The sequence below is a fragment of the Taurulus bubalis genome, assembly GCF_910589615.1.
Source record: "Taurulus bubalis genome assembly, chromosome: 6".
Lineage (NCBI taxonomy): Eukaryota > Metazoa > Chordata > Actinopteri > Perciformes > Cottidae > Taurulus > Taurulus bubalis.
Window position 1 is genome coordinate 22667279 of NC_136594.1, and position 24852 is coordinate 22692130.

Below are 24852 nucleotides of genomic sequence, written 5' to 3' on the forward strand. Positions count from 1 at the left end.
CCGGTCTGATTGCAGGTTAGCTCGGCTGAAGCGACTGTGTGACATATTGTCCACTTTCACCGTCTGAAATCAGACCCGAGAGCCACTTAGGTCGAAAGAAAAGGGGGATGACGGGGTTTGTTGTCTGCGTGAATGCCTGCGCGTGCATGTGTGAGCGTGCTGGGACACACACACACACACACACACACACACACACACACACACACACACACACACAGGACACGAGGGAGAAGGGGGAGTGTGTTTCTAGCTGCAGGGAGGGGAGGAGAAGGGAGGAGGCTTGCCTTTTTTTCGCACTCTCTGAAGTCTGAATGCAGCATTATAGCAAAGTTAGTGGGCAGTCAGAGAAAATAAGTTTTCTCCTTTTCCAGAGAGTTGTGAGCCCGGACTCTCTTTCTCATTCACTCTGTTTTGGAATTTCTTCAGCAATAAGAGGGAGCCCACTTGAACGTTGAAGGTTTTTGTGAAATTTTAATGCCTGAAAAGATGTCCGATTCTGGAGTCAATCCACACTTGGAGGGGATTATTTCTGATTTCGAAGGTTTGTAGTTTGTTCTCTGCTTTTCTTCCACTTTTTTTATGTTATTGTTGTGAGTTTATAGAGAGCGGCAACATCTGCCAGACTTTGTGTGTGTCCCTGTGTCGCACTACGCATGTGTGCTTGTTACAGTTAAAAACAGGGTGCTGAGCAGACGCTAGCCAAGTCCCTGTAGCCTTTAGTCTGCTATTGATTATACCCAAGTTACGTCAATAATAGAAACACACACACAGCACTGACACCAAACTATTCCAGCACCGGAAAGCCTTCAGCAGAAAGCACTACGAGGGAGACAGTGGAAGCCTCAGCGTTAAGAGCTAACATCTGTCTCACCTCCATGTACAACATTCACAACTGTGTCTCTCTTTTGTTGGCTAAGCCGGTGTGGAGCTGGCATTGATTCCCTTTGTCCTCCTCTTCCTCTTCCTTCCCCTCTTCCTTCCTGTTCCTCCTCCGGTCAAACTGCGTCCCCCCAGCTGGTCCGGTGCTCACTGTGGGATGTCATGGACATCAGAAAAAGTCTAAATCGTCATCGGTGTCCCGATTACTGGAAGTACTCTTGAGGCCACACTTAGCAGTTCAGGGAGCACATCATCTGTCAAACAACCTGGTTGATGCATTTAATAATCAGTTGACTATTCAGTGAATTCATCTGCGTGGCCGTCATCTCTGTCTCATGTTTTACTGACATGCAAAGTTTCGATAAGCCGAAATAAATCTGGCTGGGTTTTTAAATGCTACAAAATGTAATTGAAAAACCCTAATAATTGAACGTAAGTATGCATGTCTTATTTAGTTTGAGACTCTACTCTTTCATGCGATTATGATGATCAGTAAAAGGGGTTCAGATTGTTTTTAATGTGACAGTTTCAGTAGCTGAGATATGGCCTGAAGAACAAATTCTACACAGAACAGAGATCTCTTGTTACTGAGATCATCTGGTCTTACCTGCTTCACCTGCACTTCACTATGAACTGGTGAACTGGCCTGACTATTCCAATATTAATTTAAACTATTAATGTGGCTATGTCGATGTAAAATCTTAGTTCCCGATCTCCTCACGTGGTCGCTTATCGGGCCTCGCAATAGCAATTTAGATGAAATTAAACAACCATGTGGTTGCGGAGATAATTAAGGAAACGTTTTTCGAAAATAGGCGCGGGGGGCTTGATGCTTATACGGTTAAAATAGCTCCGCGGGTCGGTCCACATCGTGTGACCTCCCTCCATGGCCGTAATAGTCCAAAGAAATCGGCCGTATAGTAGAGTGAGCGTCTGCTGTCCACACATGAGAGTCTGTATTGAACGCGCCGTGTTCAATACACTCTCGGGACTCTCTTCCCCAGTCCGCACCTGATGTGGACACACGTCATTGAAGGCCTTGGTCTAAAACCCACGGCCCGCCACTGCTGGTTATACATAAAACAACCTGTGAAAGGTTTCCCACAGAAACCCCTTTAGTTCTACAGAGAACTCATCTTAATGTAATGGTCCCACCCAGAATCCTCTGACATTTTAAGTCAGAAACTTTCCATCTTGAAAGGGTGCTTACAAGAACTCACCCAGGGGGTTCATCCCGAGAACCCTTTTATATCCCAAGCATTTCATTTAGAACCCTTTTGAATTCCCTTCTGTATCCTATAGATCTTTCTCTACCCTAGCCATATAGTTGTGTTTTAACAGGTAAGCCTGGGACAGTGGGAACCAAGTTCAGTAGTAGCCTTAAAGGGCCGGTACTGATGTGCTCCCAAAACAATCATGGTTCACAAAATCACAGTTTTTGTGGTTGTGGCTGGGAGGATCTTTTGCTTTCAACAAGAACTCAACAAGGGGTTGTTGGATGAAGAGTTCTTAATGGAACCCGTAGTCTCACAAAGAACCCTTGAAAAAGTGTTCCTCTAGAAAGGGTTCTTCAGAAGTACAAGGTTTTGGGTTGAAGCTCAGCTCTTCTTGCTTTGGAATCCTTATTTCTAAGAGTGTATCTCAGTCAGTGGCGGCCAGGCATTGTCATATCCTGTGCAAATGGGTTATTACTATTATTATTATTTGTTCAGAATGTATGTGAACTCGCTTATTCAGAGTAACATAGAAAGGCAATAAATCCAAATGTTGGTTAGAGAAAGGTCAACACCAGGTTCCTCAACATATCTTCTCTTATAATGTAGTGCCCAAGACAGCATTCAGTACGTATACGATCTACACACAGAAAGCACCTGCTGTATCCAGTCCCTAATAGTGACCACTATAATCTACCCCACCAGTAGATTATACTGGTGATTACGCACCAATCCAGTGCTCCCATTCGGAGCAGAAACAGCGATGGAGAGGTGCAAGGCAAACACTTGACGGAGTAAATCCCCATTTCATCCCAGATCATTATGTTTTCCAGTACACCGCATCGCACGCTGAGGAGGAAATGGGCACAGAGAGGGAGAGTCAATGTAATTGGTGCTTAAGATGTAATAATGCCTCTTGGATAGACTCGTGTGTGGGACTATTATGGAAAAGGAATGATAGAAACCACCATAACAACTACACACTGAAACAATATTATGATTTTGTAAAAGGTAGAAAATGTATCTGAACGAGTGAGTCACCAGAGACTAAGCCCAGAAAAAGGCCACATTTGTGTATGCACTGAGACTTTGTCGAGTCGTGCACGGGCTCCTGCTATGGTTGCCAACCTAAACTGAGCCTTGAGTCCAATCCAAGATATTTTTCACTGATTATCTGCCTTAAGGTGCCACGTTGTTGTGGCACTTGGACACAGACAGGAAATGAGCATTGAAATGGAAGATGTGTGCGTGTGTGTGGTACAACTTGTGAACTTGGCAGAAGGACCGGTGTGTTATTAAGGAGGTTTGTGGGGCTTTTGTTCGTAAATACAACCGTTTCCTAACAGGCCTCAGTGGTCCTGTTTGTTCCAAGATGTATTTTAAACCAGACAAAGCATGTACAGCATCGCTGGTATGACTGTGTCAGGCCGGTTGGATTTGTACAGACTGTGTGTCACACACACACACACACACACACACACACACACACACACACACACACACACACACACACACTGACTAACTGACCAGATGTACAGGCAGGATACAAGCCTGCCCTTTCAGCTGGCATTCTCCCCCCGTCCGCCATCTATTTTGCAAGGGCACCCTGGGCTGAGTGCAGCCCGTGTGTGTGTGTGTGTGTGTGTGTGTGTGTGTGTGTGTGTGTGTGTGTGTGTGTGTGTGTGCAGAAATCCTCAATCAGGGGTGAAATTGCCTCTTGCTCCTGATTAGGATTCAGATCCTCCTGGAGCTTTCGCATAACTGAAGAAAAGATTTTGACCAGCACCAACTTCACCTCTTCCATCACACGTTTCCCCTCTTCGCCAAACACGTCCAACACCCACTCCCAGAATTCCTTTGTGCCGGGCACAGGGTGTCGGCCAGACCAGCAGGGAACCACGCAGTAAATCTGAAGCGGTGAGCTGCACCGCTGCCGGTCGGCATTAGTAAACCCAACACCACGAGTGGGCAGCAAAGGGAAACGTGTGTTTGACATTGTGTAGCATTAAGGTTCGGTCTGACCAAGCAAAAATACCGTAGTGTGGAATTATTGCGCTCGTTGTTTGGCCTTGTCTTGTCAAATAGGATGTTTTTCCTGGTTTGACCACATTGACTTGTATCCTGTGGCTACTGACATCTGATAAACTGCCCTGTGCATACACTGGTTTATGTAAACCGTGTTTGACAGAGTAAATGTCTTGATTTCTTGATTTATTGCCTGAGGCTAGAATTACCAGACCGATTAGGAGTTCAAGGCTGTGTCCAGTACAGTACATATTTTATTGATTTAATTCCTGGTGCAGTGGGTTTCATGTTGTTACTGTATGTGCAGAGTTCACCTTCTAACAAAGTAATGAGGTTAAATGATGTGTGTTTACAGGTGTGAAGTAGACAGAAAAGAGATCCCGGATTTCATTTTTTAGAAAGACCTTTATTAAAAGAATTATGTTTTATAATGTTAATGAAAAGTTGACACAGTGTGCATGTGTTTCACATTAAAAGCCTTGCAGTAGCTCATTATTTCACAGATGTTTTTTAACATTGACATCATTGTATAGGATGAATGATTTGGGTTATGATTTTCAATATCGTAATGTCGTTGTGCAATATAACTTTGCGTTGGCCTGATCTTAAGTTGTTTTTTTTAGCTTGTCAGACTGTTCCAGATGTTTCGATGACATAACAGTGCATGGGTCTGTCTGGTCAAGTCCACATGCTTTCCCCTCTCAGAAACAAATGTATATTCTAAATATTTTCCAAATACATGACGTGTGTAAAAGGTATTTGGTCAAATATAACAAAGTAACAAACTGCACTAGTGTTAGTTCTGACCCTGAGACCAGAATACTATTATTCTATACTATTATAACTAATCCTTGTTGACTTTTCTCAGTCCCGTTTTTACCTCGCCATTTCTCACCGTGCAACCTAGTTGCCTCTCTATCTCCAGTCTCTTTTTCCTCCTCTCCCTCCTGTCTCTCTGTTTGTTTTCCTCCCTCGACTATCTCCTCTCAGCGCATCTGGGCTGAGATGATACTGAATGTTTTGCGCTCGTCAGCCGGGACGTCCTTGAGAGAAAAGTGATGACACCGATGATAAAGAGGCAGCCGAGCCTCACACCTGGGCCGCATTATAGGACGAAGGACCATGAACCAAAGCGAGTGTACAGCTGCCTCCATCTTTGTTTTTGTTGCGCCAAATAACCCTTTGCTACATTGGCCGGTGCTGCATTATCTTCCCCACACGGGACGGCGTGAGATAGCGGACACTGGGCGGTGATAGGTAGCGGTGGGACGTAAGGGGGAGATGAGGCTCCTGTTAATGAGGTTCCTCCGAGGTGGACTTGACCTCTCGCTTCCAGCTCATAGTCTGGGAATGCTGTTTCACTGGGAACGATACTCCTTCATCCGTCTGTCAGTACCACGCTCCTTCCTTCTTCCTCCTAATGCTCCGTGATTCTATGTACTTATGATATTCATGCTAAGAATATCCTGGATGGAGGTATAAAAGACATGAAGAAGAAAGACCCAAGAGATGGAAAGAAGCGTGATCCTTAAAAACATGGAGGGTTGAGCGATCATCTGAGTGAGAGATGGCTTGAAGTCCCCCCTCCATTTCTCTATATTCCCACACAACATGAAAGCACAGAAAGATTCAAATTCATCTCTGCTCTTAAATCATGCACACTTGGCTGCACGGTCTCTAAATACAAACAAGCTTGAGAGGAAAGCACTCAAGTCCTGTGCTGTGGTCCCGAGCCTGTGGCCATATAATCACAAAGCAGCCAAGAACAGAAATACTAATCTAAGATCACTTAACAGGTCACTGGCAAAACAGCGTCTGGGTTCAGCCGTCTTATTTGGGCAAACGTGTGTGAGTACGGATCCTGATATCCTTCCCATGTTTAGCTCTAGTTCTCACAGCTCTGCCACAATGTATCACAAGTCTACAGCAAGTGTCAGGAGACGTTAGCTTGCGCGCGGGTGATACAAAAGTGTTTCGGCTCTCAATGGAGGCCAGAATGAGCGCCTCGCTCGTTACACAATGCAGCCTTGAAGGGCGCTTCGCAGCCTCTCAGCTCCCTTATGAAATCTGCAGACCAATTCGGGTAGACGCGACTTATTCTCTGGCCGGAGTTGAAAGTGACCGCGGCCTTGGACTCCCGCTCAGCGATCGTAAAGCACGAGGCCGAGGAAAGCAGCGGTACACAGTCCAATGTCAATGTGGGTTCGGGCCCCAGCTTACAAATTGCGAGTTTATTGTGTATCTTTTTTTTTTATGTGTATCTCTATCAAAGGGTTGGATGTTAAAGCTGGTGCCTTACTGGAAAACATAACATTTTATCGCAGAAAATACATGATGGGAGTGTGAGAAAATGATGTTCAAGGGGGTTTCTGACACATAGAACCTTTTTTGTGTGCCTAGTGCGGGTCATCTGTGTTCCACACATATGTAGGTACTTCTCCATGTAAAGCTAGCCTTACGGCCTCAGCAACAGCCTCCTATAGTGCAAGAATTCCTAAAGATGAAAGGTAACCGCGCTTTAAGTAAAGGGTGCGCGGGGAGTAGTGGAGGGGTTAAGGCGATTTGTAACACAAATCACCAGAAACTCCAAGACGTGAGAGCAGATCCGTTTATTCCCGCAGTGAACAAGAATGTCCTTGGTGTGTCCGACTAACACGAAAACAGAATAATACTTTGGCTCCAGCCGGAATTTTTGTTCGGGGGCAAATTGTATCAAATGTCCGTTGTGTTTGATCGAAGCAGCTTATAGCAGTAAATTATATTAGCTGTGTGTGTGTGTGTGTGTGTGTGTGTGTGTGTGTGTGTATCCCCTGACAGAGTTTTATACAGAGTCCAGTGGGGCCCCCGGGTCTCCTCCTTGTGGGCGTAGTCTCTTAAAAATATACACAAATACATTCCCGTGACACACACTTGCTCGTTTTTTTACTTGTTTACATTTTTTACGAGCACTTTGAACAAAACTACATATAGTTACATAAAGACGCGTGCACACGCAGACGCCCGCAAGCCGCAAGCAGATCAAATAATCAGCTCTGCGTTCCGGGTTGCAGGAAGCAGGAGATGCTCTTAAGGGTGTGCGTGAGCGGGGCCGGCCCAACTAGTGTGTCATTATGAGACCAGCTCCTGGCCATTCGCTTGGCACAGCAACTCCACGATGGGAGTCAAATTCAAGTTGACTTTGAGCCAGTGCACTCTTCCCAGGGGTGATCCCATATCTGCATCGAGCAGTTATTTTTTAACTAACCGAGGGGAAGGATGTGCCTCTATCTCTGTGCTCGTGTTGCTCATAAACAAGGAGACTTTTTGCCAAAACACTTGGCAGGGAACAATGCTTGGCTGATTGTGTGCGTTCTAACATGTCGTGAAGCACTTCAAATGGCTCTGTGTGGAAAAACCTGTGAATTTTAGACACACAGACACACACACACGCGTGTCATGACATAACAACACATGAATCAACTTAACATGAAGGCGACTAGTATATTGAAAGACCTGCTGCTGGTGAGGGGGATGTAATGAAGTCAGATAAGTACGGCCTAATGGCTGGTGCATGCTGTGTCCTTTGTGTTGCCAAACAAAATTGCCTCATAACTCCGCCCTCAAACCTCAGGCGCTGTACTACAGTACTTTGATACTGTTCATAATGAGTTTCAGAAAGAAATTCACTTTGTTTACTCCTCAGTTAATTGGTACAACCTTTTTGATGAATGTTTTATGATATTGTTCCCATTTACGTGGTAACATGGTGACGTATTTAAGTGGGCGGAACGCAGGAGGAGGCAGAATAACTCTCTGAACATGTCAGTTAACGATGGCTAGCAAGTTTTGTTGGCTTTTTATGTTGTATAATGACAGAAGAAAAAAAGTGTTCGGTTTTGTGCACTAGTGGATATATACAGTATATATTGTTTTAATCCCCGAAATATATTTGGCAGCTATAGTGTCTTTTTGGGGGCCCTTGCCATGATTCACAAGTCTGGCAGTTCCACCTAAGATCTTCTTAACAAACTAGTAATGCAATAATATATCATTTCCTCATAATAATAATATAGCTGTTGCACAGGGTATTTTTCAACAGAACTAGTACTTTTACTTCTAATACTTGCATGGAGGACATTTACATGTAAAAACAAAAAAATATTTAGTCGAAGCAACAATTAACAATTCTTTTCATTGGCCATTATTTGTTGTGATTAATCAGTGTATGGCTTAAAACCCAAAGATATTCAATGCGTAACAATATAAAAGACAGAGAAGCAGAGTAGCTGGAACCAGAGAATGTTTGGAGTTGTCTGTTTAAAAATGACTCACATGATAAACAAATGATCAGAATAGTTGCTGATTCATTTTCTGTCGGTTAATCAACTCGTTTGTTTCCAGCGGTCGACTCTCCCCGTGACTGTGTTGTGTTTGTCCCTCACATGCAGCCCTGAAGAGGTCCTTTGAGGTGGAGGATGTCGACACCTCATCCCACTTGTCTCCCGGCTCCCGTCGGACGACCAACTCCCCTCTCCGCAACGCCATGTCTCCCACCAGCATCTACTACCGTGACCTGGGCACCGCCGCCCCGGCCCCGGCCCCCACCAACAACAACAACCTCAACTTCACCCAACCCCGCTCCATCATGGGCGGAGGGGGCTCCAAGACCCCCGAGCCGGTGTCGCGGCGCTCCGAACTCTCCATCGACATCTCCTCTTCCTCCAGCAGGCAGGTGGATAACGTCACCAGCCCCTCTTCCGCGCGCTATGCGGCCAACAGCGCCCTGAAGCGCCCCGAAGTCCTGGGCCACTCCAAGACCCCCGAGATGAGCCACAAGAGGGAGGTCACTTTCGCCAAGACGACGGCCGATTCCCCGGTGATCCGCCGCAATGAGGGCAACTTCAACAACAACGGCACCAGCCGGACCCCTGAGCAGAATCACGCTCGCAAGTTTGAGCCTCCTAATCCCGGAGATGTACGTAAACCCGATATCAGCATCACCAGGGCCCCCCCAGAAAACAATGGCCACCACCTACCAGTGCACCATCCGCACCACCCGAACCCTCACCACAACACCATCGTTACCACCTTCCGCTGCTCCTCGCCTAGTCATGGACGTAAATCTCCCAACCCTGACAGTAAGTCTGTTTCGTCATAACATACCGACCCCTACTCCTTCCAGTCATATCCTCACACTGAAATACTGTCCTTTTTTGAGTACTTGTTCAAAGATGCTGTGTGTCCTTGAGCTTGAGCAAACGCATTGAATGCATTTCCTTCCTCATAGAACATGTGAAAAGCGTTTTATATTCACAGTTGTTTCCATCTATGTCCACTCAGTAGCAATGCCGTGTATCTTGGCGAATTTCCGCCACATGTTGATCAGGGAAATAATGCGAAACAACGGGCGGGTATGGGCATCGTGCCAAGGGCACATGTATCCTCATGCGTGACATAAACAAAAAGATACTGAGAGAAAAACTGCTCCACAGCCATTGATCTTTGCTGCACTTTCTCCGTTTCGGTCCTGTTGGTGATGGTTACATCCCAGTTCTTAATCGTAATGTCCACTCATTAAATTCCTGTTGGAAAGTAACCTTTTTTTGATTAAAGAGCAACTTAACTTAGTATTGTTTATGCTGACCTTCAGTGGTTTTAGACCTTGCAGCTGGGATGTAGACGTGTCGTCAGGGAGTGTCAGTACACTGATGGTTATACAGAACACTACAGAACACACTGATGACCACTAGGTTAGTCACCAAGTGAACCAATCTGTGGAAAATCCGACATTTCCCAGCGAAAATGATGCAACCCAGTATGGACGCAAATCCCTGTAATATGCTGTCTAATAAAAGTATTAATTGACCATTGATTAACAATATAACTGCCTTCAAATGGCAATCAAACCTTTGATGTTGATGTAAAAATAGATACAAATCCAGTTCAGTGTATTTTTTGTGTGTAGACACAGCAACAAACAGCTCCTCATATTGTATAGCTCCTTATCATGAAGAACCTCTTTCTGTACTTGGGTACACTGCGACTATCTCAAGTTTATACGATACAGTCCTGTATTGAAGCTTGGTTGTTTTGCTATTTGATTGTATACGTTCTGGGACATTGTCTTTTGATGATTAAGGATTATGTTGTGCTTGTAGAATCCCATGGATCTCATGTAGAATCTCATAAGGTTGTTGGATTGTTGTGTATAAACTGAATCAGAGACATACCATTTTAACAGTGCTTTGGTGCTGTGATTTAGCTCTGCAGCCTTGATTTAGCACAGCCTTAACAGTTCGATGGGACGCTGTCATCAGTGGGAAAGCTGTCTTAAACTTAAAAAAACAATTGCATTTAATTATGTGTGAAGGAAGGGGAAACCGTGCACTCTTGACTGGGTAAAGAAATGTCACATTTTCCAGATAACATTTCATTTTGACTCAACATGATGCATAATTATTTTTTTCTTCTGACTTCATATCTTCCTGCTCCTTCTCCACTCACATTGAGGCTACAGACTAACCCCAGTATCAGATCTCTCACTAAGAGAAAGGGTCAGTAACACGAGCAGCTTTTTGATTAGTCTGATGTCTGCATGTCTGTCAGCAACATAAGTGGCCGTGTCCTTGAAGGCCCGTCTGTCGGTAGAAACGGCAGACTGCGTGTCTGTATTTGTGGTTATTCACGTTCTTAATGCCGCATTGGAGCCAACGTGGATTTTGTTATGTGATGAAAGCCTGACCTTGGCAACCGTAGTTTGGTAGTTAATAGTAAGTAGCGCTACAGTTGCAGTAAAAACACATGCAACAAAGAAGGGTGGTCTAGATGCTCAGCACTGCACTCATATGGCAGAGACAGCTGTCAATGTACTTTGCATTGTTAGCGCTGTTAGCGCTCTTAGCACCGTTAGCTGGGAGTCAGCCATCGCTATGTAGAGAGCCGTTGAGAGACAACAGAAATGCTCCAAATCTTGTTTAAAGCACGTTTAAATATAGGGAAAACACCTGTCTTTAAAATATTCCATGCAGAAACACACCAGTATACGGAGTAAGCTAACCCACAAGCCTTGTCACAACTACCCAGCTACATTTCTGTAAAATTGGGGAGATTTATAACTGTTAGAAAATGTTTTTAAGTTTACCAGGTAGTTTTATCTCATGATATGCATGACAATATTTAAGCAAAGTATAGATAACGTCTTAAGGCATTTTATGAAACTGACAAAAACTGACACAACATTGACATATCAACAGTTTTTTTAGTTGAACTGGTGAACTGGTTAGCAAACGGTTGCTTATTTACACATCCAGCAGTTAAAGTGCGACATAATCGTTTGCTTTGAGTTGTTGTTTTTGACCACTAAGCAAATCTAAATCCAATATTTGCTCTCTTTTAGCTCTGTTTTTGGTTTGCACCAACTCCTGAGGGAAACATCTCGTTAGCTGCTAAATGCTGCACTATGTTCACCAGCTAGTGCCTATGTGTCTGGTTGCTGTGTGGGGCTGAGCAGGTAGTGCACTCTGGGTCCTTCACTCAAAAACAGCTGCCTTCTGTGACCAAAGATGACGCCATGAGAGCGGTGAGCGTGAACCAAAATACTAGAGGTGCGGATCGGAAAGTTAAACAATGAGCGGGAATTCATCATAAAGCTGCCGAGGGGAAGAATCAGCGTTCCCATATCACTATTAACCATCTTGATGAACCATGAAGTATCTATTATAATTACATATAATATAATTAGCTGTTGGTGTAACGTAATGATGGTGCTGGCGAATTGATTTAACCCATTTTAATGTTATATATTCCTGTTTTGGTCTTTACACCAAGATGAAATACTGCACTTTGAGTAGATGCTTGTAGTCAGATTTCCCACAGTTTATTCACTGTGTCTGTCTCTATGTGTGCTTCAGCACTTCATGTTGTACCCATAATGTTTCTACGTCAATTAACCATAAATATCTGGTCTGTTTCTGTGCTGAAGGTTTAATGCAGTTCTCTTCTAGCTCATGGGGGTGGTCGCCACTTATTTGTCCACAGAGAGAGGCCCTGGTTAGGGGTCTAAATGAAGGGTGACCTGCCTGCAGGGCCCAGGGGCTCTGACTGGGCCACCCTGCTCTGCTCTAACAAATCATCAAGACAGCTGAAACAAACCGGAAAAACACTTCTAGTCTTGAAATCATTGTAATTTGAAGTAATGGAAAATAGAAAACTTCAGTTAAAGTTGAAGTTAGGCATGAAAACACATTGTTCTCTTGGGATGTGGGGGAAATGATAAGTTGCCCTACTGCACCATTGTAAGTGCTTTCAGTTGACTTTCTTCAGTGACATGAATTAGAAAATAATTTTTTTTGTTTTAATAATTTTTGTCATATGGCTGTCGTCTGTGTCTTTGGGAGTGTATTAGATACGCTGCTTTCCTGCCCATTCAGTTTTTCCAGGAGGAAATTACATCACACATCATTCGTACACACACACACACACACACACACACACACACACACACACAAAGGCACACCGAGTATCCTGTGCTTCCTTCCGTGTTCTGTCAGCGTGATTGTTTCCCCTGCTGAGTGACCTCACCGCAGCGTGCTTCCTCTCTCGGGGGTCATGTGATCTAAGTTAGTCAGCTTCCCAGCAAATGTCCCCCCTGTACTTTGATCACAGCATCGCAGAGAGAGAGAGAAAGAGTTACACGGGGCGTGTTTGTGCAAAAGGTCAACATGAAAAGGATTGTGGACACACACACACTCACACACACACACACACACACACATGCCGGAGAGCTGCATTTGTTGTAAGATCACAGACAGACGAGCAGATGAATGTTTCGTAGCTTGACGCCCTCAGCCAGCGGAGGTCACGCACAAACAACCGAAAACAATTAGTCCATTAATCAATTAGATGACATGCATAATCGATTAATTGTTGGTCCATCCTTTTCAGACCAGATTTCACACTTGAGAGTCTTTGTTTTGTTCTTCCCGTGTAGGAACCTAGCCGTTGTTCAGGGGGAAATTAATATAGGGCTGCAACTAACAAATATTTCCATTATTTAGACGCACCAAAGATTCCCCTTATTACCTTCTTCCCTTTTACTGTTACTAGACGTCGACAGAGAGCTTGATCGTTAATGGTGTCGCTATCACGGGGCTCATGGGGCTGGTGGGTTATCATTGGGGTCACATAACCTCATTTAGCAACTCCTCCAGTGTTTTGTGGGGATATGGGGAAGGAAAAGATGTCCATCTCAGCTGGATTACTGTTACAGCACTAAAGAAAATAGAATAGCTACAATAAAGGCATTTAAAGGACTTATTGTGGTGCCATTGTTCCTGATGTGATGATAAAGAACAAAAGAGAAATCCTCATCTCAAGAAAGCCATATTATGTATGCTGCACTGGAATCTGTCTTTTAATATTGCTTAAATAAACTGATTATCTTGTAGCACATTTGTTTTCCTAATTGAGGTGTCGTCATTATGGAAGAAAGAGCAAGTGAAGCCATTTGTCTTTCATTTGGATTGTGACCTTCTGAAAGTGGGGATGTGGGGACAGCGGGGGGGGGGGGGGGGGGGGGGGGGGGGGGCGATTTGTCTCTGCCTGTCCCATAGGTCAGGAAAGGGCTCTCACACACACACACACACACACACACACACACACACACACACACGTTATTCATCTCAAATTGTCTTACTTTTGTTGTCGCTCATCGACACACCTGCAAGCACACACACGTACAGGCCGCCTCAGGCGAAGGTATATTCACGGTCAATCCTCTCCCGGTGTAATTATACTCTGGACTGATCCCAGACCATTACTCAGCGTGACCTGTCGGCTAATTACCCCGAAAATAAAAGGGGAGAGAGAGGCGAAGAAAAGGAAAGAGAGATTTTTCTTGTGATAGGGAACTGCTGCTGACTGAGACTTGTTGCTGAAGGGCGTGATGTGGCTGCAGTGGTCATAATGTGTCTCACAATACAAGTATAATCAATCTCAGACTTTAGAGCACTCTCTATTACGGCTGAGATTTCATTCTTTATATATATATATATATATATATATATATATATATATATATATATATATATCATCTTTCAGTGGAATCAGATTTTGATGATACAGTAGGATCATGTTACTGGTCAACTTTTTTTTTTTTTGCACAAGCTTTAATAAAATGCATCCAAATTAATTATTGAAGCTTTTGTTTTGCAGTTAAACATGTAGTTGCTTCGGATCCTCGTTAATATTATGATGATGGTTTCCACGGGTTCACACACGTTTTGTGTGACATTTCTTGAATTTGGGACTTTTTTCAGACTGATTATGTCGGACTTTTCTTGCTCAATGAACATTTGATAAATGGAAAGTCACAGTAATTGAGCGTGGGACATTTTGGCTCCGGAAAGGTCTCTGAACCAAGAGACCCTCCTGTCATCCCTCTTAAAAGTTAAAATCTGCAAGTATTACTGTTCCAGCATCTCTTTGTACGAGTAGTTAAATAAGATGGGTGAAAAGATACAGTCATGTCTGAATTAATACATGTTGTTGTTCCATAAAGAGCTGAGATGTTTGATGAAGACAATCACAGCACATGAGGTAATATCGACGACTTCAGTCACCACCACTCTTTAAAGAGTTTGTCACAAAACACACCTTGTTGTGAGCGGTTTCATGGAGGAACAATTTCCTTTCAACCACAGTTCCTACATGAATCTGCTCACTGCTGTAAAGATTTTCCAAAATCAGAACAATCTAGATTGATAAATAGCACTGCAACGTATAGGAGGAGAAATATGTATTTTTGATTATGTGGTGAACTGTACCTTCAAGCTAGAGTCGAGACACAAGGCCTTTTCTGAGTCCCATTATGTTACACTGAGGCCCATATTGTCCCTGAATGTGTCTTTGACTAAGCTGCCAAAAAGCCTCAGTTTTGCTCACTTGAAGTCTGCGGGCCTCCACACTGGGACGTCCGTCTGTTCAGCTCAGAAATGTCCCGCGGTGATAACAGTGACAAGTGTCACTTCTCATTATTGTGACTATAATGTGACTTTCACTGTTGTTGTGCTTCCTAAACACACCACCAGGAGGCAGTGTATGCCAGGGGAAAAAAAATCTATTGAGACAGTGAACCTGGTTTGCAGGTTAAATAAAGCTGTATTTCCTTTTTTTCAAGCCAGTGAGGAAATTCAAAATGAGTTTAGTTCTCCTGACCTTCCTCTCAGAGGATTGGTAACGTTTCCTCAAACAACTTCAGGGTCAGAAGCTCGGACCACACTGGTGTTCTGTTGCAGAAAGCCATCCAACACACAGATGCCAGCCTTTTTTCCATCCATGTTTTTAACGCTCCAATACATCCCTAGGAAAGACACTCATTCAAAGCAAACTCTCTGAAGTGTGGACACTGAAAAGAACTGGACATGACATGAAAGTTGTTGTTTTTTTACATTGGAGGAGGAAGAGGAGCTGAGAGAAATGTGGAAGGCTCAGCCCTTCAGTCCCAGATACATAGACTCCAACACACACACACACACACACGCACACACACACACACACACACACACACACACACACACACACAGTTCCCTGCTCCCCCAGATAAGGCTTTCGGAAGTTGACGTTTACATTGAGCATCTGGGGGAAGTCAAGGGTTAAAGAAGTTTCCCACCACAGCAGAAAGACCTTTGTCCTCTTCTGTCGTCTTGCCAAATCCCACAACTTCAGTAAACAGTTCATTCACTTTCTCCTGCGAGCTCGAAAACCAACACACTCTCACCTTAACATACATGTAAGAGCACATACATGTTTAAACACACACACACACACACACTTCCTGATATGAGTTTGACAAAACAGCCTAACTTTAGACACTCACTCCGAATCGCCTTTGTCAACTTTTTCCTTCGGCAAGTGATAAAAGATAAATAGTCGGATTTGGGCCATCAGAGCCCGATGGAGCAGACTGAGATAACGCTTGATCTCGGCTGACGTTATCTCCGTTCTCCGGGTGAATCCTCCCTCTTGTTTATCCAGATGTAAGACCCCGCTGTGGTTCAGTTGTCCAAGTAACTGATGGGAAAATCATTCATCTTGTCTTGGCAATGGAAATGAAGAAACTAAGCCAGAGTAGTGGCCTTGAAATGAAGGGGGGAAAAAAGCAGCATGAGACATAGAGTGATTGTTTTTTCAGCGCCATCAATCAAACATAATTAACTACGCAGACCTGGAATGCAAACGTCTTCTTTAAGAAAACACCATTTGGTCCTTGTCAGTGCGATCATCTGCAAACTGTTTGTATTCACACCTAGAGTTGTTTAAAAGAAGAACAAAGGTTCATGTGAGGTGAGTTTTTCCTCCACATTCTCTGCTAATTATGTTTGGCCCACTTGTTGGCTGATAGAGGACAGACTGGAATAACATGAATAGCTTTTCTAATGTGCACGTGGACAGACAGATGGCCGTTTGTGCCGCAGCCCTACTGTACCATCTGCTGCTGAAACGACGAGACGAGAGGAGACGAGGGGGCGGAGGGGTTCTTGTGCGAGGGTGTGAGTCTGTCTGAAGTGAGCGTGTGTGGAGGACGAAAAATAAGACGGTGCAGTTTTGTCCCTTGTGTTACACCGACTGCAGTTGAGTTTGTCCGTGAACATCGAGTCGGAGCTTGTTTTTTGACTCATCATGACATATAGTCTCAGTCTTGTCCTTGTTTTGATCACAGCGTCTTTTTTTTAGTAAGTTCGGTCACATAGACCAGTGCAGCAGATCCAATATGTCACACGGCTGTTTCTTCATGCTCCCAGCAGCTGATGGAGATGGATTTCATAGTTTGCGCAGATTTTGGAGCAATAAACGAAACTTTGGTTGCAAAAACTTTGCCAGCTTAAAAGAGTACACCGCCAATTAAGCCTTGTGCCGTATTATCCACAGCGCGGCGGGTTGCAGGGGTCTGGTGAGCTCACGTCTCTCTAATTCCACATCCCCAGATTCTCTCACTTCCAAACTTAAGACCCAACAGACCCTGACTCAAGTGACATCACAGGCTTCACACCGCTCCCTGTGGAGTCACCACAGGCTTTGTTCAACTTCTCCCCCATTTGCAGTCGGACTACCCAACGCCTGTAAGCAAACATTGACTAAAATCTGCAGTCAAGACTTCCCTTAAGGACAAACTATGCTCAGAAGCTGGTCTGTTTTAACTGTGCTGACTATTATCTCTATCAAATGGAACCAAGACAGATCGATCTTGCAAAGCTGTCCTGGGGACTACAAAGCAAACATTTTCCCTTTAACTAAGATATTCAGAGTTTAAGAAGTATATAAACATCTACTGTCCGAGGCTTCCCATCATCCTGGGAAAATATGTTTTGAAGTGACATGAAATAAATAAATAAAATACGATTGAAGCCCAGCAGGACAGTTAGTCTAAAAAACATCACGGCCCAGTGAGCTGTGACGAGGTGATGCTGGAGTGCCATTTACTCTGTTTCCAGCCTGTCGGCTTCGTAGAAATTCAACTGTGCAAGCGCTCATCTCTGTCTAAGCTCTCTGATCATGGGCAGCACAGTGTAAAGATAAACCTAGAGAATAAAAGATAAACAGCTGTACTGTTTAACCCTGCAGGTTCAATGCAGGCAGAAGGGGAGTCATACATAACTTATCTGGTCTGAATCCTCATGGCCTCTTTTGTGCTCAAGCACCTTCCTCACCACACAGATTCATGTTTTAGATTAGCCAAGTTGTGCTGCTTCGCTGATTGGTTCCTCAGCTGGGAGCTTACAGGCAGATTTGATTGAATATTTAAGGGCACTCAAGTCTGAACCTTTCAATACCTAAACACACTCAAAACAGAGACTGGATCTGATGTCATAACTGAGGTTTGCAGTGATATTTTAAGGGATAAAAGGAGATTACGGCAGCTTTGTGGTTTACGGGCAATTAGCTTCTTCGAAGAGTACCATCGTCCTCGGTGGAGCCCGGAGGAGCTTCTGGTGAACTTTCACTTCGAGCCTCGATAGCGTGAAGTGCTTCTTGATGCCGTGCAGCAGACTGCACACGTCACCCTCACTCCGTGGAAGAGGAGGCAGATGGAGGAGGCGCACTTGCAACTGAAGATTTGGGGGAAAGGGCAAGTTGCCACAGATGAGTTCCTCCGCGTTACGCTCTGGCAAACTACAATCCCTTGCTGTTCAGTTTTGGCACCCACATTCAGCTCAAAAAGATGCTGCTTCACGGTCTCTAGAAGTCTGCTTCCCTGTCCCTGCACATGGAAAGTTTACATGATAAATAATTAGCATCATAACTGGACCATAGATGTTTCTGGGAGACGTGCAGCGGCCGCACATCAAGTTTAATCGCAGAGCTCCTTCCTGTCTTCTCTTCGTTGTTGTGGAGTTGAGTCATCCCTCGCCCCCCCGCACATGTAGCGAGGGGCCAGGGATTCCCCAGAAGGCCGATCCCCTTGGCGTCGCTGTGTTTATTGTTCACCGGGGGAGGCTTTGACTCCGGAACAACAACGGGAAATAGAGTACATGTTGGTGTGTGTGTGTAGTTTGTGAGATTAGCTCTTGCTCATCTTCAGCAGAACTTAGCAGCAGACGCCACAGGCTGGGAAATATTCAGAGGCTTTTTTTTAGTCTTATCTGAGTTTTTCCTTGTTAAATACTGGAACTAAGGGAGGAAAAGTTCTGAGATGGCGTCAACTTGCAGTGAGACGCACAACAGCCACGAGATGGATTCCGATTGTGAGTATCTGTTTGGTTGTCTTTTGGTCTTCGGGGGAGCTCAGCTGTTTCAGACTATCACTCTGCAGAGGCAAGAGGGACAACTGGTTTCCATTAAGGCCAATCAAGTCGGGGCACGATGAACCCTCCTCAGATGGGGATGTTGAAAATGAATTCACAGAAACATCCCTCTTTTTCTGCTTATTTAATTGCAAACCCCTTTTCTTTTTTCTTTTTTGAAACAAATCTTTTTACTGAACGCCGTTTTACACTTCCTCATTAAATCCTCGTGAGATGAAGAACCAGACCAGTTCTCACCAGTGTGAGAACTGGTCTGGTTCATCGTTAAAGAAACAATGCTTTCATGGTAGTTTGAAAGCAGTGAGGGCGACTCGTCCTCGCCGTTTTTCTCAGTCCTTGATGCTACAGTAGCGCTCGCTCTTCAGTCCAGCTGGGAAAGCTTTGGTGGGTTTAAAGAGACACAAAAAAAAAACACTTCCTTATAAACAAACTTTCGAGGCTGCAAAAATCTGTCCAGTTTATCCTCTTTGTGGCCATCATTATGCAAACAGCACAGAGTTTTCACTCTCTGGACGGTAAAAAGCGGACGAAAAAGCAAACAGGGGCCTGAGTTATTGTAAACTGGAATTTGCAAGCGCAGGGGAATAAACCTGGAGGAGAGAAGCATATATATATATATATATATATATATATATATATATATATATATATATATATATATGTGACCTGGTTATTCTCAATGCACAAGACCCGGAATAAACTGGACTGAAAATAGAGATGAAAATAGAGATTTTATTGAAAATGCATGGAATAAAAGACGTATCTCCACTCAACAAGTGAGTTTCAATAGAAGGCCTAAATGTAGGTCATGATAAAGAAAGGATGGAGTAAATTATACAAGTAATACATACATCAAAACAAATGGACAAGCAAAGAAAATGAACAATGTGGGGCTGAACTGCACCATCAGGGAGGTCAGTGTGGAGTTATGTGTAAAAAGAGGAAATTGTCACAAAATATGTATAGGCCAATTATGAATAAACCACCACTGCACACAAACCAAATCAAATCCAATTTACTTACTCGCAGCACGCCATGGTGACTCAAACCACCCAATAAAAAACACATGCGAGAAGACTACTCTCCCACTCGGTCCCCCTTCAGTTGAAGACGAAGCAAAAAGAGAAATAAAACAGAAAGTGGTCCATTCAATTGATTAGTGAAAAGGGACAATGCAACCTGATACGTTTGGGGGAAGCAGTGGTTGTCTCCTCTTGTGTCTTTGTTTAAAAACGAGCTTGACTGGAACCCAGTCCCCTCCCCCAGTTGAAGGCATCCAGGTGACTGGAATCTTGTTTCTTGGCTGATCTTGATCTAGTGTCAGTCCCTCAGCAAACATGAAGAATCCCATCAGTCACCAGAGTAAGGGCTGGCTGGCCTCAGCGTGTCTCAGTTCAGGAGGAGAGGCCCAGGTGAGACTCTGCCCTTTGCCTGGGTCTTAATGCTAGACTGCCTGTTACCTCCACATCTGTATACAGACTCTTACATTTGTACTGTTAATGTATGTGCAGTGGTTTCAGTCAGAGGAGGAGGTTGAGTCCAGGAGGCCACTTTAGGGTGCTGAGATAAACCTCTTCACTCATCACACACATGCTGTCTCCATTTGCACAACAGGGGAGCGGAGCAACCGCTGCAAAAAAACAAAAAACAACAGGAAGTCTCTAGCCGACCCAGCTATCTTCCCTGTAGACACCCAGGCCGAGCCAGATGTTCTTCCTCTCTCCCTTGTCTCTCTCGCCCCCTCCCCCTTCATCTCTATTTTTCTTTGCCTCCTCCCTTCCTTCTTCGACACTGAGGATGTGTCACCGAGTCCCTCGGTCAGCTGAGTCACGGAGCCGACTCTTTTAATCGGCTCCACATGTGCGCTCGGCCCTCGCAGCAATCGGCCCCCGACATCAGGACCAATCACGGAGCTCCCCGACGGGGCTCGCCAGTCACCGCCGCTTTTTCTGTCTCCCCCCCCCCCAAGGCCACATGATATCATGCTACCAAATGTTTAACTGTGCTTTGAGCCCAAGTGGCCGCTGTGTTTCAAAAGAAGAAGTGGAAAAAAATGATGAAACACAGCTTGAATCTCTTGATTTTGCTTTTGCAGAGTAAGCTAATGACTTCCCTGCAAGAAAATCTAACTCAATCAACCTTTTGTGACATTTCGATGACTTTGTATGTTCTCTTATGAACATGTAAAATGAATGCAAACACACATATTGTGAGTCCCCCTGCCTTTAAATCACCTTGCTTGGATTCTAGTTGAAGCAATTTCCCATAAATCCTTTGCTCAAAGCAGCTTTTTAGGCTCTCAGGAAAACTAATAAAATAACACACAGCAGACCTCCTCTTTAATCCTTGGTTCCCACGGGAGGAAATGGTAACTTCAGCCACTGGTGGGTCACTGACAGCATTGTTTAGTGAGAGCTATATGGAAAATGTTGTCTTTGCTGAAAAGAGATATACAGCGGGAATGTGTCCGATTTCTTATTGATTTATTTGACTCTGAAGGCTGATGGTGAAAACATTTACATTTTACCCCGGGTCCACACTGGAGACGGCAGATTTAATGTCCTGATCTTAAGACAGAAAATGATAATTTGCTGAGAGAAAATCCACTGCTCGACTTTATTGCATTTCTGCGGGGAGTCAATCGATAAACCCACGAGCTGATAAAATATTGACAAGCTGGAGCGTTGATAGAAACCGAACCGAGGCCCATCAAGATGTTTAACTTATGAAGCCACGAGGCTGTGGATGAAAAATGAATGTCTCGCAGAGCAGAATATATTTACTGGATCAGGAGCTCAGTTTATTAATCTAGATATGAGAAATTATTCTCAACCAAGAGTCAGTTGTGTAAAATGACTCTAAATTCATAAAACTGTTCCGTGGTAAATCAAGCACATGACAACTGAATACAACACTGAATATGTTTCAACAGTGTGACACCTGACACAATCATGCATTCCTGCTTCCCTACATTCACAACAAAGCGTGTGAAAAAAGTGTGAGATTCAGCTTCAGCTTTGACAGGAAGGAAGACGTTCTGCTGAATGCTGTGTGAAAATCTCCCATGGAAAACAAAGTTCCTCAGAAGAGACACAAATAAAGCGCTCTCTCCTTCCAGTCATTTTATAACCAGAATCTTTGTTGAATGATGAAACTATTCTTAGAAAACATCTTAAGCATGTCGACTGCATTAGTGTGTTGCAGGCAGCGGGTTGGCGGTGATAACTATGAATCTCTCTGTTGTGGCTGAACTGGGACACAGGAAGCAGCAGACCAGAGCGACACGTCCTTCCAGAGAACATTTGGGTTTTTGGAACAATTTTAATCTCTTTTGCAGCCAATGTTGAGCTCATTGACGCTCGATTCGCTCAAGTTGTTGTGAATAGGCCATCAATTTACCCTCCAGACTTCATGCTAAGCAAAGCTAAGTTAGTCGCCTGCTGGCTATAGCTTCATGTCTAGAGCAAAGACACGAGGATGACACCACTCTTCTGATATTAACTAAATGAATAAAGAAGCGTATTTCCCCCCCAAAAGTAAACTTATGCCTTCTTAAAGATTGTCTTTCTTTCTTTTCTAATCGTAGATATGTTCTGTTTTAGTCATGGCTTTAGTTTCATGAGTCAACACAGTTTTGAAGGTTGGAGACTTTTGTGTCAGAGAGAGAGAGAAAGAGAGAGAGAAAGAGAGAGAGAAAGAGCGAGAGAGAGAGAGAGCACCCTGGAGGACTGAAGGAGGGAGATGACCAAATGCTTTCAGTGCACACACACACACACACACACACGCACACACACACACACACACACACACACACACACAATCAAATGCTCTCCTCTGTGAAACAAAGCAGTGGGAGGGAGAGTGCAGATGGACACACACAAGGACTGGGAAGTGAGAAGGATGTTACCTCTTGTCTTGTGCAAACACACACACACACGCACACTGAGAAAATAAATGTTCCTATATTCTGACACATACACACACACGCTCTCCCGCTGTCTTTCATTTTGATTAAACTGCACACACAAACACACAGCGTGCATCTCCAGTGGGTTTACTTAATCGCACGTGGTCTGCTGTATCCACAATGTTCTCCATTCACTTTCCCTCAATGAGGGGTGTGGCTCCTCAGCCTCATGGGATGGCGGTCACGTGACTGAGCTGTGGGGGGGCGTGGTCAGCAGGGGGCGTGGCCAGGAGGAGCAGCAGCAGCAATGCAGCCTCACCAGCTGGAGCTGTGATTGAGAGAGGAAGGGAGTGCAGGAGAGGAAGAGAAAGAAGAGAAGGAGAGGAAAAGGGTTGGGTGAGTTGTTGGTTTTCATGTTTGCCGTGTGCTTTTCTGTCTCGTAAATGATTTTGCCAGGGGGGAGATAAAAGAGGGAAGGGGGGGAGGGTAGAAGAGCAGAAAAGATGTTTGGTGCTCGTTGGTGTCAAAGCCAGTTAGCCAGGTGTCTCGTGTATGCTGTGTGAAGTTTTAGAGGCCGAGAGGTTGAGTGGGTTTCTGGCAGGAGATCTGTAGGAAACCTTAAATTCAGCATGCAGGCCCTGCACTTTGCCATTTCTTTTCTTTTTTTTCTCTGTCTCTCTCTATCCTTTCCCATTGTTCAGCTGTTGGGAAGAGTTTGTGGGGGGTAAGCACACTACTACTCTTCACCCTCCTCCCTCCCTCTCCTTTTCTTCCTCCCTCCCCTCCCCATTGTGTCTTCAGCTCTGGAGCATGCATGGATAGTCAATCTGCCTAGAATGGGATTGAGCGTTGACCAATCAGGGGAGCCCGCCATCACTCTTTAAGGCCTCGGGTCTCTCTCTGGCCATGTTTTCTCCTTCAGACAAGAGTTCTCCAGCCTCACTTTGATCCGGTGCAGTGGATTAGCCAGCCACTGACGGAGCCAAGCTGTTTTGACGTGATTTTGGTTTTGACAATCCCCCTGTGTCTGCCGCTCCGAAGCGGGAGTTTGATGCCAAGTTCAAGGAGAGTTGAGGAATCGTGTTTTCAGTTTGAGTCTTGCTCTCCCCCAGGGGAGTAGTAGAGGAACCGCTCTCATGCTCTCAACTCTGTCCGTTGCTTCTGCTGGGAAGAAAATTAGGTTTGCGTTCAGTTGGTTAGCTTTAATCTTCCATGTTTTCATCACATGGTCGTCTTTTACCCATGTTGCAGTACAGTGAATAGTGGCTTTGTTGGATGCTGCAGTCAGAAAACCCCCAGAAGTCATTGCTCATGTAACATGATCAGAGATGCTTTGCCCCCAGCAGCCACATTGCATCTCCAAAACACACTTTGGTGCTTCCTTCACGTCCCTGCAGAGCATTAATGAATTGAGAAATACATTTCAGATTGCTTTCCCTGACAGTAGTCACCCTGCAATGCCAGCGCAGTGGAGCTTAGCACACAATGCATTTGATACCAGAAGCATTCCCTAATGCTGCCTCGTATCTGATTTACATAAAGCATTATTACAGTATGGCTCACAATAGGCGCCAGTTAAAACCACTCAGCCATTGTTTGCGTGTTGCTAATCAGTTTAGCTCGTTGATTACGAGTAATTCACCCACCGCAAGGTAAACACTTCATCAGGATTGTTTGGGACCAGCGGTGTAAAATAAATTCACACTGAATTATTATTTGTTTTCCTTCTTGCTGCTATTTAATTAATACTTTACATCCTATCAGTCAAAACCTGATGTCATTTTCAGGAAATCTTGAATGCCAAAAAGAGATTTTTTGTGTTTTCCACCCTGGTTCTTCAAAAGGAAACCCCCTGTATGGATTGAACACTACACTTTTGTCACATGTTTTCCCCCCAAAAGTATTTGCCCTGAAGGCAGCGCAGTTGAGTGGAGGTGAGGCGTGAACATGTTTGACAGTAAACATTCAGTCTGAAAACATCGGTCCCCACATCACAGTACATTCTTCCTTGTCCTCCGGCTGATTGTCTCCACATGTATGTGATCTC

General features: G+C 44.4%; 1 protein-coding gene across 2 annotated transcripts in view; it reads left to right on the top strand.

The window, feature by feature from the left end:
• The first annotated feature begins 449 nt into the window (after positions 1 to 449).
• LOC306737552 (septin-9-like) overlaps positions 450 to 24852 on the top strand; it is a 49369-nt gene continuing 24966 nt past the window's right edge. The window contains exons 1-2 of one of the 2 annotated variants that reach the window (XM_079219287.1): positions 450 to 541; positions 8546 to 9235. In XM_079219287.1, the coding sequence (XP_079075413.1) occupies positions 475 to 541; positions 8546 to 9235 (757 nt within the window). In that variant the 5' untranslated portion in view covers positions 450 to 474. Of the gene's footprint in view, positions 542 to 8545; positions 9236 to 23152; positions 23202 to 24852 lie in introns of those variants that run through there. The other variant, XM_079219288.1, reaches the window with a different exon arrangement.